The sequence below is a fragment of the Tinamus guttatus genome, unplaced genomic scaffold (genome assembly GCF_059628265.1).
Source record: "Tinamus guttatus ecotype Peru unplaced genomic scaffold, ASM5962826v1 Tinamus_guttatus_pri_ptg000253l, whole genome shotgun sequence".
Lineage (NCBI taxonomy): Eukaryota > Metazoa > Chordata > Aves > Tinamiformes > Tinamidae > Tinamus > Tinamus guttatus.
Window position 1 is genome coordinate 142,416 of NW_028288787.1, and position 14,630 is coordinate 157,045.

At 50.1% G+C, this 14,630-nt stretch overlaps 1 protein-coding gene across 2 annotated transcripts in view; it reads right to left on the minus strand.

Annotated features, from left to right (window-relative positions):
- The window catches only part of LOC104574454 (AP-4 complex accessory subunit RUSC2-like), a 32,884-nt gene that overhangs the window by 6,705 nt on the left and 11,549 nt on the right, over nucleotides 1–14,630 (minus strand). Inside the window, exons 2-6 of one of the 2 annotated variants that reach the window (XM_088526704.1) lie at nucleotides 7,605–9,581; nucleotides 4,156–4,941; nucleotides 3,503–3,703; nucleotides 2,175–2,318; nucleotides 1,051–1,127 (exon numbers count right to left, since the gene is read on the minus strand). In XM_088526704.1, coding sequence (XP_088382830.1) covers nucleotides 1,051–1,127; nucleotides 2,175–2,318; nucleotides 3,503–3,703; nucleotides 4,156–4,941; nucleotides 7,605–9,474 — 3,078 coding nt within the window. In that variant the 5' untranslated portion in view covers nucleotides 9,475–9,581. The remainder of the gene's footprint in view (nucleotides 1–1,050; nucleotides 1,128–2,174; nucleotides 2,319–3,502; nucleotides 3,704–4,155; nucleotides 4,942–7,604; nucleotides 9,582–14,630) is intronic. The other variant, XM_088526705.1, reaches the window with a different exon arrangement.

The following is a 14,630-nucleotide window of genomic DNA, read 5'->3' on the forward strand; positions in this document are numbered from 1 at the left end:
CCTCGTGAGTGAAGCAGAATATTCAACTTTGAAAGGAGGCACCACAGCCAGGCTGACTGTCACAGGACTGAGAAACAATAGCTGGTACAGGCAGAAGCGAGGTTGTTCTGCTCATGTTATTCCGGAAATCAGAGACAAAGGGAGCACAAACCAGGGACAGCCTGCCTCAGAGGCAGTCTAGATGCACTCTGCAGGTAGAGATTTTGTGGCAAGGGCCACAGAGGACACCCACCTGTTCCGGATGTCCCATGACTAGCACTGTTACTAGACTGTTACTCCATCCAACCCCAGCCCCACAACAAAACAAATTCTGATACAGAGGTAGAGCAAAGACTATGGCAGACTCAGCTACTGTGGCACCTGTCTAATGAAAGCATCTCAAGGGTTCTGTCACAGAACCAACACAAGTCTTCCCAGGAAAGGTGTCAGAGAAGGACATGAGTAAACAAGGACAGAAGCACATTTTATAATCATGGAGACCTGTGGTATGTTGAGGGACTGGGGACACTGCACTGTGCTCTGGTACTAGTGCCTGAACAGGATCACCAGGAGGGCTGAGGAGGGAGACATAATTCTCTGCTGTATGAGATAAAAAGAGTAGCTCTGTTGCCTCAGACCAGAGGTCCAGATGGCCCGGTAGCCTCTCATTAAGGGTCACATACAAGTATGTAAGAAAAAGCCAAATCAGAGCTACAAATACAATACTTCAACACTACCCTAGTCTACAACTGCTTTCAGCCCAAGGACTCGTCAGCTGGACATGGTTCCTGTGTATCTAGCAGACCTACTGAATTTCTCTTCCCTGTATTGGTCCAGTGTTCTCTTAAACTCACGTAAACTTTTAGCACCTCCAGCATCATCCTGCAAGTATCATCACAGATGTACTCTCTGCTGCATGATGTACCATCACCTTTGTTTGTCCTGCTCTTGGTGCTACTAGTGTGATTTGATGCCCCATAGCTTTTGTGCTGGAAGAGAATGGAAAGTCAATCTCTATCCACCCTCTACGTCACTCATGACATTGAGAAGCTATAGAGAAAGCAGATTTACCTTCACCCCTGGATCTCTGCTGGTTCCAAAGTGAGCCACAATCAGGTCAACGGCAGTGTTGATTGCCTTCACTAGACCTAGAGGACAAAGATATGGTCAGAGAGCTACCTGGGGGGCCTCCAGGACAGACCCAAGCCAAACACTTCATGAAGAAATCAAGCACGGGCATTTCCAAGATTAGCTTATGTCTCCTCTTTGCCAAAAACATGCAGAGCCTCTCCTAACTCAAATACCGGTTTGATAGTAAAGATGACTTTTAAAAGTGTCTGAAATATAAGACACCACCAAGATTTCCAAGGGAATGAGATACCATCTCCATGCACCACCCCTTGTGGGAGCAGAGGCGAGTCCAAGGCATGGAATCCTTCAATGCTTTGATCTTGCATGAAGACAAAGCAGGAGCCATGCATTTGGCAAGCTATGCAATAACTTTTGGTAACAAACCAGCAGTGGGTCATCTGACAGCTGAATCAACACGATACAGGAACAGAATTCAAATACAGGGCAAGACTGCCATCGAGTAATTGCCAATAGATTTGGCAAAGGCATAGGACCCTTCTGCACATCCCTTCTTTCTGACATGATACAGAGGTAAATGTTAACAATTTCATACCCAAAACTGCCTCTAGCATAGACTTATCACAGCCATACCCTGTTCTGGTTTATTTTTTCCATCCATTTATATAAAAACTTCAACTTATAGCTTAGAACCCAACAGAACTTTTAATTCATTTACAAAATCTCAAACATCTGCAACACCACATGAACCCTCAAATTAACCCCTACACAGTGAAACAGGGTGGCAACACATTCTGCTTTAGGGTAATACTCCTATGCCTGCCTACTCTCTTCACCTTTTCCTTCTGGACTTAAGATCCCTTCTCACCATACTCCCTGGGACAAGCACCTCAAATGTATTCCATGACTGGTGGTATGGTGGAGAGAACACATGAGCTTGCCATGGAAACAGCTGTCAGTACAAGGAGACATCCAGTATGACACCAACAGCAAAGAAGGGCAAGAAAAGATACCATTAGGTCTATTCAGAGATGAGATAAGGCAGAGATGAGCACTGCTCTGCTACACCAGACTCCTTCACTCCCAAACAAGAGGTATGGACTCACCTTTCTTTTGCAGCAAGTCGATGGAGATTGACTCTGTGTTGCCATCTGGCGAGAGGCAGAACTCAGCAGGGGGCTTTTCTGCTAGCGAGAAGTAGTCTGGGAAGAAGTCAGGGTAGGTAAGCTGGAGTTGCCTCATAGACTGTCCTGCAGAGCCAAGAGAGGGAGGAGAAGGATCAGCCCTAAAGCCTTACACCAAAGGCTCTCCTATACTGTTACTTTCCTCAGGGGCAGCCTGCACCCGCGCCAGCAAGGGCCCTTACATTAACCAGCCTCAGCCTGAGGCTCCTCTGCAAGGCTACAGGCTTGTAACTCCCCCCGCAGGTTTTTTTTTTTTTTTTTTTTTTTTTTTTTCACACAAGCTTCAGTTTAGCCCCAACATCTGGGCTCAGTTTGGCAGGGGACAGCCTCACCGGGAGATGCTGTGGAAGGTTTACAATCATTGGCTGCTGCTGAAGAAAACCTCACTGCACCAGACTCTCAGGACAGCTGTACAGACAGTCTCAACAGGGATGGAACTGGGTCAAAAGCAGAGCACAAAGAGTATCTCCACTTGTCACATGCAGGCAGCCACAGACAGTAAGCAATGTGCCCTCTTGCCTATCCTTTGGGATCGTCTCTCTCTATTTCCAAAGGTAGACTTCTGCTGGAGAACTTCCATATACTAGATTTCCATCTGGATGATTCCTGATGAAGGAAGGATGGAGAAACTGCTGGGGTTGGCAGTGTGAGTTGTCAATTTTGGGGAACTTGCTTCACGATATAGAGCTGACTTCAAGAACACCCTCCCTTCCACAGACAGGCCCCATGGCTCTTCCCAGAGGACTCACAAAGGTTCACTCAAAAGCATTTTGCTCCTCACGACCCCTCCTGCAGAGTTTTGGAGGATGGGGAAAACCTTAATGACAGAGCATGAAAGAAAGGACCCCACACTACTGCCAGCCACCCCATGAGAGCTGAAGCTCAGCACACAGCATGCTGCCAGGGTTGGGGCAGATGGACTGACAAGGGCTGAAAAGTGGGATACAAGTTGGACACAGTCCAGGACCACTTGCTGAGGTCTGAGTTGGCTCTTAGGACATTCATTTCCCCCATGATCTTCAATGTGGTCCAGAGCCAGGATGGACTACTTTCAGTCTGTGGAAAAGGGATGCCCCACACGGCTTGCACCCATCACTGGTCTAAACTTTGCCCTCTTCTGCTACTCCTCAGCACCCCTGTGACCAGATGCAGCATCCTTCTCAGAGCAGACAGAAAATACGAGGTCTGGGATGTCAAACCTGAATCCCAAAGCAATCCCCAGATACCCCCAGCAAAGAGGTGGTGCCCACCGTTCAGCCTGGAGTGGAACTGGCTGGTGTTGAGAGCGCCAGGGAACTCAAAGATGGGGTTCCCCCGGTTCAGCCGAGGCTCCTGCTGCCTCTTGTCTAGACTGCCTGCTAAGCCGGGCAGCCCTGAAACACGGTCCAGGCCCAGGGGGTTCCTCCGCCTGTACTCCCGCCACTTCAGCGCCTGAGGGGATAGGTGGTTCGCTAGAACACCACAGGCAGCGAGCACCACACGGGAAGACGTGAACCAGGGAGGGGAAACAGGGAGACAGGATGAAGAAAAAGGACAGAGAAAGAGACAAGTTAGTTACAGCCAGCAGCATTTCAGGACATTAACATGTATACACGACAGACAAGCGGAGGCCACAGCTTGGCACAGTTGAGTGCCCTCATAGTTGTGGGCAGAGAGGGAGCAAGTTTTGGGCTGCAAGCACCTGGCATAGGGAGCTGTGGGATTGGCAGCCCCATAGGTCATGCTCTTGGCATGTGACTTCCTTTTGCAAGCAGACTGATGATAGGACTGTAGAGCACTGCAGTCCCAGAGGCAACTTCACCCTAGGCTGTGGCTACATAGGAGGGTGGAACTACAGGGAAGCACCACAGACAGGGTGCTGGAGCTCTCCCAGCCTAGCATGTCCTGGTGGATGGGTACCTACCATTGAGGGGCCGTATGCCCATGCTGCTCAGGGAACTAGAGCTGCTGGTGTCGCTGCCACTCCTCCAGTGGGGCTCTGCAGGGCCTCCCCCTCTGCTCATGGGTGCACCACCTGCTGAGAGGGGCAGGAGGGATCCGCTGTGGAGTCGGTACTCTGAGAGTGGCAGACTTGGCTCCAGTGGTACCTCCTTCTTGGGAACTGGCTTAGGCTTCTCCTTTTGCCTCAGGGCATCACCTTTGGTGGCTTTGGCAGACTGCCTGGCACTGGCAGCTGGGGAAGACCTCGTGGGAAGCAGGCTGGCAGAGACAGGACAGGACCTGCTCCTGGGAGGCTGGCTCTCTCCAGCTCTCTCTGCAGTGGGCGAGGAAGAGGAGTCCACGCTCTGGAAGAAAGGCACGTTGCATCGCACAGGAGAGTAGCTCCCCAAGGGGGATGGCCGCGTTGTCTCAGGGGCGGGCTTCTTAATGCAGCCATCACTAAGAGATGCAGCCCCATCTGCTGAGCGCTGCGTCAGGAGCGCGCTGTGGGCTCGGCTTCCTGCCGCCCCCAACGGCTCTGCCGAGGCGGCTGAGGCCGAGGCCTGGGAATTGGAGGTCTGTTGGCTGGAAGGCCGGTTGCTAGCCAAACTGTAGAGCTGAGAAAGGCTCGAGGCAAAATGGCTGTGCAGGGCACGTGTCTTGGGTGGCTTGTTGAAATGGTGCTGGAAAACAAAGGGCTGGATGGGCAGAGTCGTGGGACGCTGGTCCTTGCTGTAGCGTACCACAGGTTTGCTGTCTGTGCCAGAACCTTCGGGGAGACAAAAAGGGACCAAGTGTGAGGGCGGGCAGAGGAACCATCATCATGAGCCTAGCAGATCACAAGCAAAATGTAATGTGCTGTGGGAGCACGAGGGTGGAGCAGCGGAATAAGCAGAGTGGTTCACGTTGGAACCAGCCATACGATCATGAACTAGCAAGGTAGAGACGGTGGACCCACACAGGACATGTTCAGCTGCCTGGAAGAGTAGGTGGCTGCACTGGGACTTCTCTTCTTACAGAGTCACCAGATTCACACGCTGCACTCCTCCTTCCTTGTCTCCACCCCGATTCCTGTGGGAGCGCAGGCAACAAAACCTCAGCACAGCTCTGTGCCCAGAAGCCACAGCCCCACACACCCGTCTTTGGCCTGCCTCCATACAGGGTCAACACACCATGGCACAGCACTCAGTAAAGTGGTATTTAATATCCCAAAGGCCTGTTCCCTCCCACACATGGTGATGACTCACCCAACCCAGCAGAAGCGCCTCAAGTAAGAGCACCCACCTCACACTCAGCGCTGCTGGAAAGGCCCACTGCTCCCCTGCCAGATCTTTCCCTTCTGCCTCACTCCTCTTTCCTCTATAGCAGTTCCCCTTCTGAGCACACAGTTTCCTTCCTCCCTCTGACTGTAGCAGAACCCAAGGAGGGTGTTCCAAGCACCACTGGTGGCAGGAAGGGAATTCCCCAGGGCAAATCAGACCCATCGCAGAAATAGAGGATTTGTCAACTCTGGAAAAGCCAAGTCTGCTCTAGCAAATGACAGACACAGATGTCGCAGAGGCTGGGCTGGGTTGTCTGCTGTCTGCACATGCCTGCAGCTCCTGGTGGGCCCATTGCAACCCTGGGGACACAGCCGAAGCATCAAACACTGCACTGCGCACACGCAGAGCACTGGATGCACACGCAGGACTGGCTGGGTTCCTTGGCTGACAGCCACACAGTGTCCCTGTGTGGCATAGCAGGTGTCCTCTGCCCTTCCTCCAGAACTGCCTTTGGGCAGGGACCTGCCCGAAAAAAAGACAGGCCTACAGCATAAACCCTGGGACACAGAGGAGCTGAGGATCGGCTCCAACAGAGCTCTAGTGCTACCTGTGGGCTGTGTGGGCTGTGGCAGATCCCCTTCCCTATAGTTAGCACTTCGCAGGGCAGCTCTGTGGTCTTTCCTTGTAGGCTAGACGTTCCAGGCTTCATGGTGCTCACAGCTCTGTGTCTCTCTGCTGCAGGCAGGGATTTTCTACACAGCCCTGATGTGCAAGTCACATCCTATTACATGTGACAGGAAGGGACTGCACAAGGGCCACAGCTGTGGGAAGTGCCGGGATACACTGCCTTGGGAGCTGCTGTCTGCCCCCTTCTCCAACTCTGCGCAGCTCTTACTCCTTCCAAGCAATTCCTCTGCAAACCCAGGGCTGCTCCCACTGCTGCCTTCTCCCAGCAGAGACCTACTTTCCAAGCTGTCCTGCAGCAAGCACAAGTTCAAGGCTCAGTAAACAAATAGGTCAAAACACAACTCTTGCTCCAAAGGCTAAAATCTCTCCCACGCTCGCACCGCAAAACACTGCCCTAGCAGTGAAAGAATTGTTCCTTCCATCTCTTGCTGGAAATGTTCATGTCATTAAACAGAAACAGTCAGGGCTCTGGCACATCAGGGGCTCTCTAACACAGCCGTCTGGTCAGAGTCTGCTCAGCAGCTCATTTTAGATAGGCTCTTTCCTGGGGTGCAGGTAAAAGCACTGTTTGGGGCAGAGATACTGATCTGCTGCTAATGCTATAGGAATGACCATACTTGAGCCACCTATAGCGCTGTCTCAGAGCTCCCTCCCCAGGACATGTCGTAGCAATATCAGTGTGAAAAGCAATTCATGTAAAGGGCTTTGCTGCAGAGGGAACTGGAACAATTACCCTGGCGATGGGCAAGCATTTTTCCATAGGAATCCTTGCTGCAATCTCATGCACTGTTGAGGACAGAGCCAGGACATTCCAGGCTAATGGGACATCCTGTCTCATATTGTCAACCATGACAGACACTGTGTGAGCTTCCTGGACCCTGCCCAGGTCCAGGAGTAATCTGCATTGAGAAGCAGATGCTGGCTACACTTTCTCCGCCTCTTTATATGGCTCCAAATAAGAAGAGCTAAAAAAATAACTAATTATTCCTTTCTCTGCCTCTGACTGCTGAGCACCCTCAAGTCCCTATCTTGGGAGCCAAAGGCAGTCTCTTATGGGAAAGGAGGAGAAAAGCTCCAGGAAACAGAGTTAGAACAAGACAATTATCCAAGAAGCTGCCCAGATTCTAAGTGGTAATGCCATGCCCTCCCTTACATGGTACAGAAGGACTATACAGGAACTCAAAAGGCTCTAGAAATACAGGGGCAAAACACTTCCATTGATCTGGGCCTGCAAAAAGCACAGCAGGGCTTTACCCCAGAGACTGGTAGGCTATGGACTCCCACTGCCATGCAGGTTCCTCTGTTGCTCTCCTCATGTCCCAAAGGGGCCTTTTCTATTTTTTTTTTTAATGTCTCCATTCTGTCTATTTTGGCTCCTCACCATCTGCTCGGACTCTAACATCTCTTTGTCCTTGGACACTGGCAGAGCTACCTGAGCAGCCAGCATTGGCCTCCGTGAGCAGGGAGAGAGAGGTTTGCTCACCTGCCCCGTGCCCACCAGGGATGGTCTCACTGGAGCCCAAGTCTTTGGTGGAACACAAAGCCTGGCCATCTCCAAAGGCGTGATCCAAGCAGAAGCCCTCACAGCTCCGGTTCAGGCCATGGACGAAGGGCATGGGTGGAAGACTCTGGCTGCGGCGAGCTCTTTCTTCGAGAAAGCTTGGACAATCCCGCTGTGTCTCAGGAATAGGAGAGAACTCCAAGGAGGAATCACCACTGGGCCGGAGGGGTGGGGAAGAACCATTCTTCTTCCTGCTTTTGGCCAGCTCAGCAAAAGATGTCACTCGCTTTGGGAGAGAACTCTGGATTGGTATTGGTGGACTTTCACTCAACTTAACGGGACAGCTCACCATGCGCTCCAGAGAGCCCAGCCGGCTGCTGGGACTCCTGTCCAGGTTCTGATCGTAGCTCCTGGAGCGCTGCCGGCCTGTATTGAGGTTCGGTGGTGATACATTTACGTAGACCTGACCCTCAATCATATTCTGTGTGGTCTCTCCCTTTGTCTCCACTTCGCTGCACTCTGCATTGCTTTCCTCTTGTCTCAAGGCAGGCCTTCTAAACAGGTAGTATTCATTGGGCTGGGCTGGGCTACCTTTGGTGTGGTCTTCTGAGCAGCTGGTTATGGAAGACCCTGCTGGGCTAGGGGATGACTGGGAAGACAAGTCACATGTGACTAATTTATAATAATTCTGAGTGGCCACAACGAGCCGTGCTTGGCTCTGGAAGCAGGCAGTGAGATCTGAGCTCTCTGAAGTGCAAGGCTCACAGTGGAGGTGGTAGGAGTTGCAATTAGCATCAAGGACAGGTGAGGAGGAGTGGTGACATCCACACACCTTCTCTGAACTCTCTGGATGATGCGATTCACAAGACATCTTGGATTCTGTGGGTGATGAATGCAAATCCAGGTAAAAAGCTCCTGTGTCTGAGTGGCTGTAGAAGGAAGAGTCACAGGACAGATTGGCTGAATTCAAGTTAGACCGAGAATGGTCATTCATTTTGTTGTAGAGAGCACTGAAGTTTACCAGCACTCCGTCAGAGCTGTTGCAGGAAGAGTCACTGATGTAGCCCATCTGCTGGTCAACCACTTCTGACTGACTTGATGAACTACAGCACCGACAGTGCTGGAGCTCTGAGCTGGAGCAGCTGCATGTCCGGCTGTGCAGAGCATCCTGATTCCTCAGTGCGTCACCTGTGTTTTGGTTCCATTCCTGGTCACCACCATCAAACGAGAAGCTGGAAGAGCTCTCATGACGGCAGCTGCATTCATCCAGCTCCATGCGTTCTGAGGCCTGGTGGCACCGGTTAACATTGTTCCTCTTCTGGATATCATCACTGCTGATTTTGTCCTCTTGCCCATCCACCACACCAGATCGACTGGCCATGTTCCAGGATTTCACAATATGGTTGGAGTCGTGGAGGTGGAATGGGGGCAAGGACAGCTCGTGCAGGTGAAAGGGAGGTTTGCCAGACACAAGGGAGTTGTGAAGGTGGAAAGATTTTTGACCCAAGTCATCCCCGAAGATGCCGAGGTCTTCACCCTCAGTTAGCAGGAAAGGGTTGTGCCGCTTACTGACACCAGGGACAATCAAGTCCCTTTCTTTGCCCTCTTTGTTGTCTGAAGCTTCTGCTGAGGTTTCTGAGCTTTGGAGAAAACTGCTGTACACCAAGGAGTCAGTCTGTGACAGGTCTCTGTCTGGAAGGACAGAGGTCCGTGTGATGCCTATCTCCGGCTGGCAGAAGGGGTTGGTCCTTTTGTTCACGGAGCAGCACTGTCTGTCAGGGACCTGGCAATGAACCAGTGGAATGTGATGGACAATCAGCGTCTCGCCAGTCAGCTTGGGTGGACTATCCATGATGAGGAATGCTCTTCAGGACATCAGTTAAGCTGGCACGACCCATGGACAGGTTAGGGTGTGCATGGGAAACTGGGAGAACACTTCTCATTAGGGAATTCGGGTACCTAAAAAGAGGAAAAAAATAAAAACAGAGGAAGTGACCTCTCAGGAAAGGCAGTAACAGTTTAGAGCATCCTTGATTTCAGTGAAGACTGCATGCATGAGTAGACTAGGTTCTCTCAGCACAATTACTAAGGTTCTCAGCTCTTCTTCTTCAGGGAAAGCATTGCAATGGAAGGCCAACATGTCCCCCTCCAGACTCCTGGCACAACACTTGTGCTTCCAACTAACCTGTCTCAAACCTCTTCGAAGACAATAAACTGATTTCGCTCAAGTGACCAAAGTGCTGCAGAGGTCCTGTTCAGGACACGGCTCTGCAGTCATGGTGGCACTAAAAACTCTCAGGAAAGCAAGCAGGCAACACATACATGGCCTCTGAAAAGGGCAGTCTATCTTCTTGCAGCAGATTCAGCATTTTTTCTCTGCCTCGCAATGTCTGCAACTTTCCTTTAAGAACAAAACCCTTGACTGTGCTGGAAGATCCTTCAGCATTAGAGATACAGAAGTCCAGGACAGCCTTGGCACACAAGTGCCTCTCATGTTATGGGGAGTGGATGACTTCAGTGAGCCCTTGGGGAGCTACTACTGAAGATCCCATACAGCACCTTGCATTCTACTAATCCTTTGTGGATGACAGTCGTAGGATGCCTGGCTCACAGTTTTTTGCCATTTTGCCACATTATCTGTAGTACTTATCTACGGTACTTCCCAGAAGCACCAGTGTAAAAGTTCACACTCCCAGGAGCCATACAGAAAGGGTACTAAAAGCTCAGCTCTATCAGTAGTCAGGAAATCAGAATTTGACATTGGAGAGCAGGGAACATGCTCATCCCTCCTTCCCCAGCTGCCCCGGAGGGCCAAACAGCAAGTGCACCCAGGAAAACCTGGTGGGTGTTTTCCCTTTTGCATTCCCTTCTATACTTCAAAGAAGCCAGAGCAGAAGAGTGCAAGGAAGAGCAGCTAAGGCAGAAAGGAGAGGGAGAAACCGCAAAAGACAGTGTTGAACCAGGATGGTCTTGAGGGACCATACTGAGACCTCAGGATGTAACATCCAGAACGTCTAGACCTTCGTCTACCTTACCTCAGCATTTGTGACTATGAAATGATATTGAATTTGGAGAAGAGCTACAAGGGCACATGAAAGCCCAGAAGAGAAATTGCGAAAAGTAGGATAGGAGAAGTCAGAGCAGTGTAAACAATGAGACAGCTCTAGAGAAGGAAGATCAGGAGCTTCGACTCTTCCAGTTCACAGCATAAGAACAGCAATTAAAAGAAGCTAAAATAAAGCTGATCAAAAGCACTTTCCTCCCACGCGTAACAGTGCATCTCAGAAACATATGATGTGTTGGCAGGAAAAAAAAGAAAGATGGAAATGGACCTGGTGTTTACATAAACACTTATTGATGTAAGAGTTAATGCTAATACCAGTGCTAGCAAGCAGGCAAGCCTGTGGATCAGGCTAGACTCTACCAGGATCAGCAGAGAGCCGCATGGCGGTCCCACATCCTCACACCTCTTCCTGCTGGGATGTTTCACTGAGAATAAGGCTCTGAGCTGGAGAGGACACTTGGACCATGTCCAGATAGATTATCGTGTGATCCTAAGCTCCCACCAACTATAGATTCCTTAATGCCCATATAACCTTTCAGTCCCCTCCAGTGACTTCTCTGCCTGACAAGCCTCTGGCTACCTTCCTGCATCCTCCACTGTCACGGCTGAAAGGAATGAGCCAGTTCTCAGCTCTGATTCCCAGAAGAGCTTTTATATCAGGGATTCCCAAACCCACATTGCTCAAGACCCACCAGCAGCTCCTGGCTCTGCACCTAGCACACCCATATACTGAAGATGGTATTCAGAGCTGGGGCAATGTTCATGCCCTGTTCTGTAGCAGCTTGCACACCACTATTTAGCCTATTCCCCCCTAGCACCAAGGGAAAAAGGATGGGCCTAAACTTCTAGCACTTGTCCATTCAGGTATGTCCTCCTTTTGCAGGTACTTTGGTGGCTGGTTGTTAGGTTTAGGCCACATCTCTCTGCAAGCGACGGCTGGCAACAGATGTGCAGCACCAGCACTGCTATGCTGGCAAGTCTGGCTGAGCAACAAGGCCTCTCTCTGGGGCAGATGTTGCTGTGGGAGGACACGGCTTGCGCAGGCACACTTTGACATTTGACAGCAAAATGCCAGCGCGCTGACACACAGCCATTTCCCAGCTGTCTCTCTGGAGCTCTGGCTGCATCACGCAGCTCTGCCTGGCTATTTGGTTTCGATGGCAGCAAGGGCTCCCCGGGTGGGCTGTGATTCGCTGTCACAGATGCAACAGCAGACGGATGCTTGTTCTGCCTGCACTGCTCCCAGCAAAAGGCTTTGAGGGCCAATGCTGCAGGAAGCATGCGGCCAGCTCCTGCTGGGAGTCACTCTAACAGCTTCCCTAGGGATACGAGTGACTTCTTTTGTGCCCTGGGTACCTGGCTCTCTCTTGGAAACCCCCTCCTGGCTTCCTGCTATCTCAGGGACTGCAGCGAAGCCTGGCAGTAACATTACTGGCACAGGGATCCTCAGCCTCCCATCCATATATCTCTGGCCTTGGTTTTCCCTAACCAGAACGACTGTAAAAAGATCCTCCCTCTCATATTCATAGTTTGGAAAGCTGGGATTGACACTGGGGCTTAAAATGCATCAGGCAGAACAGTGTCAGATTCTACAGGCTTTGATGAGCTCTCTGTAAAGCCCTCACACCCCTTTGCGAGGAGTGATTCTCAGGAATGGGAATAGGCAGTCTGTATCTGCCACTTTTTGCCAAATTACCTCAGTCTTCTCATTTATCATTTGTAATACCGCAAGGCTTGAATACCACAAGCCACTTGCAATGTAAGTGCTGAATCCTCCCCAGTCCTACAGACACAACAGCAAATGTAAACCCAGAGGTGATCTCTGCTTAGAAAAGCGTGTCACGGCGGCACGAGGCAGGAGATAACAGATCGCTGCAGGCACACAGGGAGCACTGTGACTCTAAGCACCTCTGCTTGGCAGACATTTTTATTGCAAACGTCAACATTCTTTACCTCCTGCCCCTGCAGCTTTGCAGAGAAGCTGCAGGAGCTCTCCAAGCTGGCTCCCAACCAGTCTGCATGGCTCTGCTTCAAGTAGGAGATGGCTGGGGCAAATACCGGGCGTGCCTGCGAGTGCCGATGCGTTAGGTGCAGCAGTCACATAGCTCCAGACATACCCCGCTATGTATTACTGCCCTAAAGACACTTTTGGAGCTCCATCATTGATGGCTTAATACCCTTCTCTGTTCAGTACTGTCAGCTGCACAGACGATGTGGCCAAGCTCAAGAGGCAGCGAAGCAAGTTCCTCATAATATATAATGTAATCACCATGCAGCGATTTAAGAGAAAAAATATGATTTAAATACAAAAGGATACTACATATGGCACAGAAGATGCACAGCAACATCATCAGAACTGCCGACTGGAGGAGAAATTGCCTTTCTGGAGACTGATTTTTCTGAATGGATTACTGTTTCTGCAAACCCCAGCCACTTCACCCAAGAAACTGAACACACAACCTAAATCTTTTACCACGACGGTTCTTGCTGCCTCTTTGCATATGGCTGCAGTTTCACTGTCATCATGCTCCTCAGATAGCCAAGACTAATCAACTCACTTAAGGGTGAAAGATGGAAAGAGGGGGCTAAAGGATGGGAATTCAGTCTCACCAATAAACTGGCAAAAATCCTTTTGGAGCTGTACACTCTATTGAAGGTTGTTCCATGGGAATCCCTGATTCCTATGAGGCAATTGCATCCACATGCCCAAAGAATCCAGATGGCCCTACAGACCAGGATCCACAGAAATGCTGAAAAAAGCATTTATCTTTTTGTTCTCTGAGGAGAAATACATCTAGTTTACTCAATCTAAGCTTATCTCTAGGCTAGAAGTTTGGGAGAAGAATCCAAACTGAAAGTCACATCTTGAGACCTTCCACAGGACACCCACTTGTAGGGATTGCAGGGCTCAGATCTTACTGACTCAGACACCAGTTTTTAGGATTCCAGTAATGCAGTTAGTCTGTGCTACAGCTTTGCTACTCCAAAGGCTGCCAGAAAGCACTGAATGGTTTAAAAACATTAACAGGACAATTCCTGCAAGCTGGAGGGCATTCAGAGAACAGCCTAAGTGAACAGCAAGGGGCATGGAATGAGTAGCTTGGGTACAGGACTATCTGAGTAAGAAAAAGAGGGTGGATGTGAGGATTTGGGAAAACAAAGTTGTTGCAAGATAGAATTAATCAGTGGTATTTGCTTCAGTATTTATTCATTTCTAGCCAGCTAACACATCACTGCCAAGTTCATACCTTCATTAAATCATCTAATAAATCATCCAGCACATTTAGTGAAAAAAAAGGTTTAAAAAGAAATACTAGTGGTTTATTTCTTCCTAAGCTTCCAGTCCTGCCTCAGGGAACACAGAGCAACGTGAGGCTGGTCTTCTGGTACCTAGGGTGAATATGCCAGCATATGCCATAATTTCAAAAGGGAGCTGCGGCAAGACAGAAAGACTAAATATTTCCTAAACTTCTGCCTCAGCTCAGCTCTATTCCTCTGGTGGTCCTGCGTGAGTCATGATTCCTGAAAAAAATATTTCCCTTTTCTTTCCACAGCTAGGTGCTTCCCAAGCCAGATGATTTTCCAGAGGTTTCCAGGGCAGCTTGACAAGAAGCCTAGCCAAAACATATCATCACATCCTAGAATTATATAGGATTACAAAGTGTTCAAATTGGAAAATGCAGCATGTGCCAATCAATCACAGCCTTAGTGCACTTGGCAGCAAGGAGCTGCCCAAGGCAGGGGTGAGGGGCTCACTAACAATAACGATATGGGCAGCAGGTAAAGGGAAGGCAGCCTGGGTATTCCTGACAGAAACACAACTGGCATGAGGCGGGTGCCTCCCAGTCAGGAGTGCAGAAGCCCAAGTTGCTTCAGTGTTTTGGCTTAAAGGAGACATTACAGACATTTGCCTAAGAAGCCAATGCCAGCTACCTTGCTGCCTG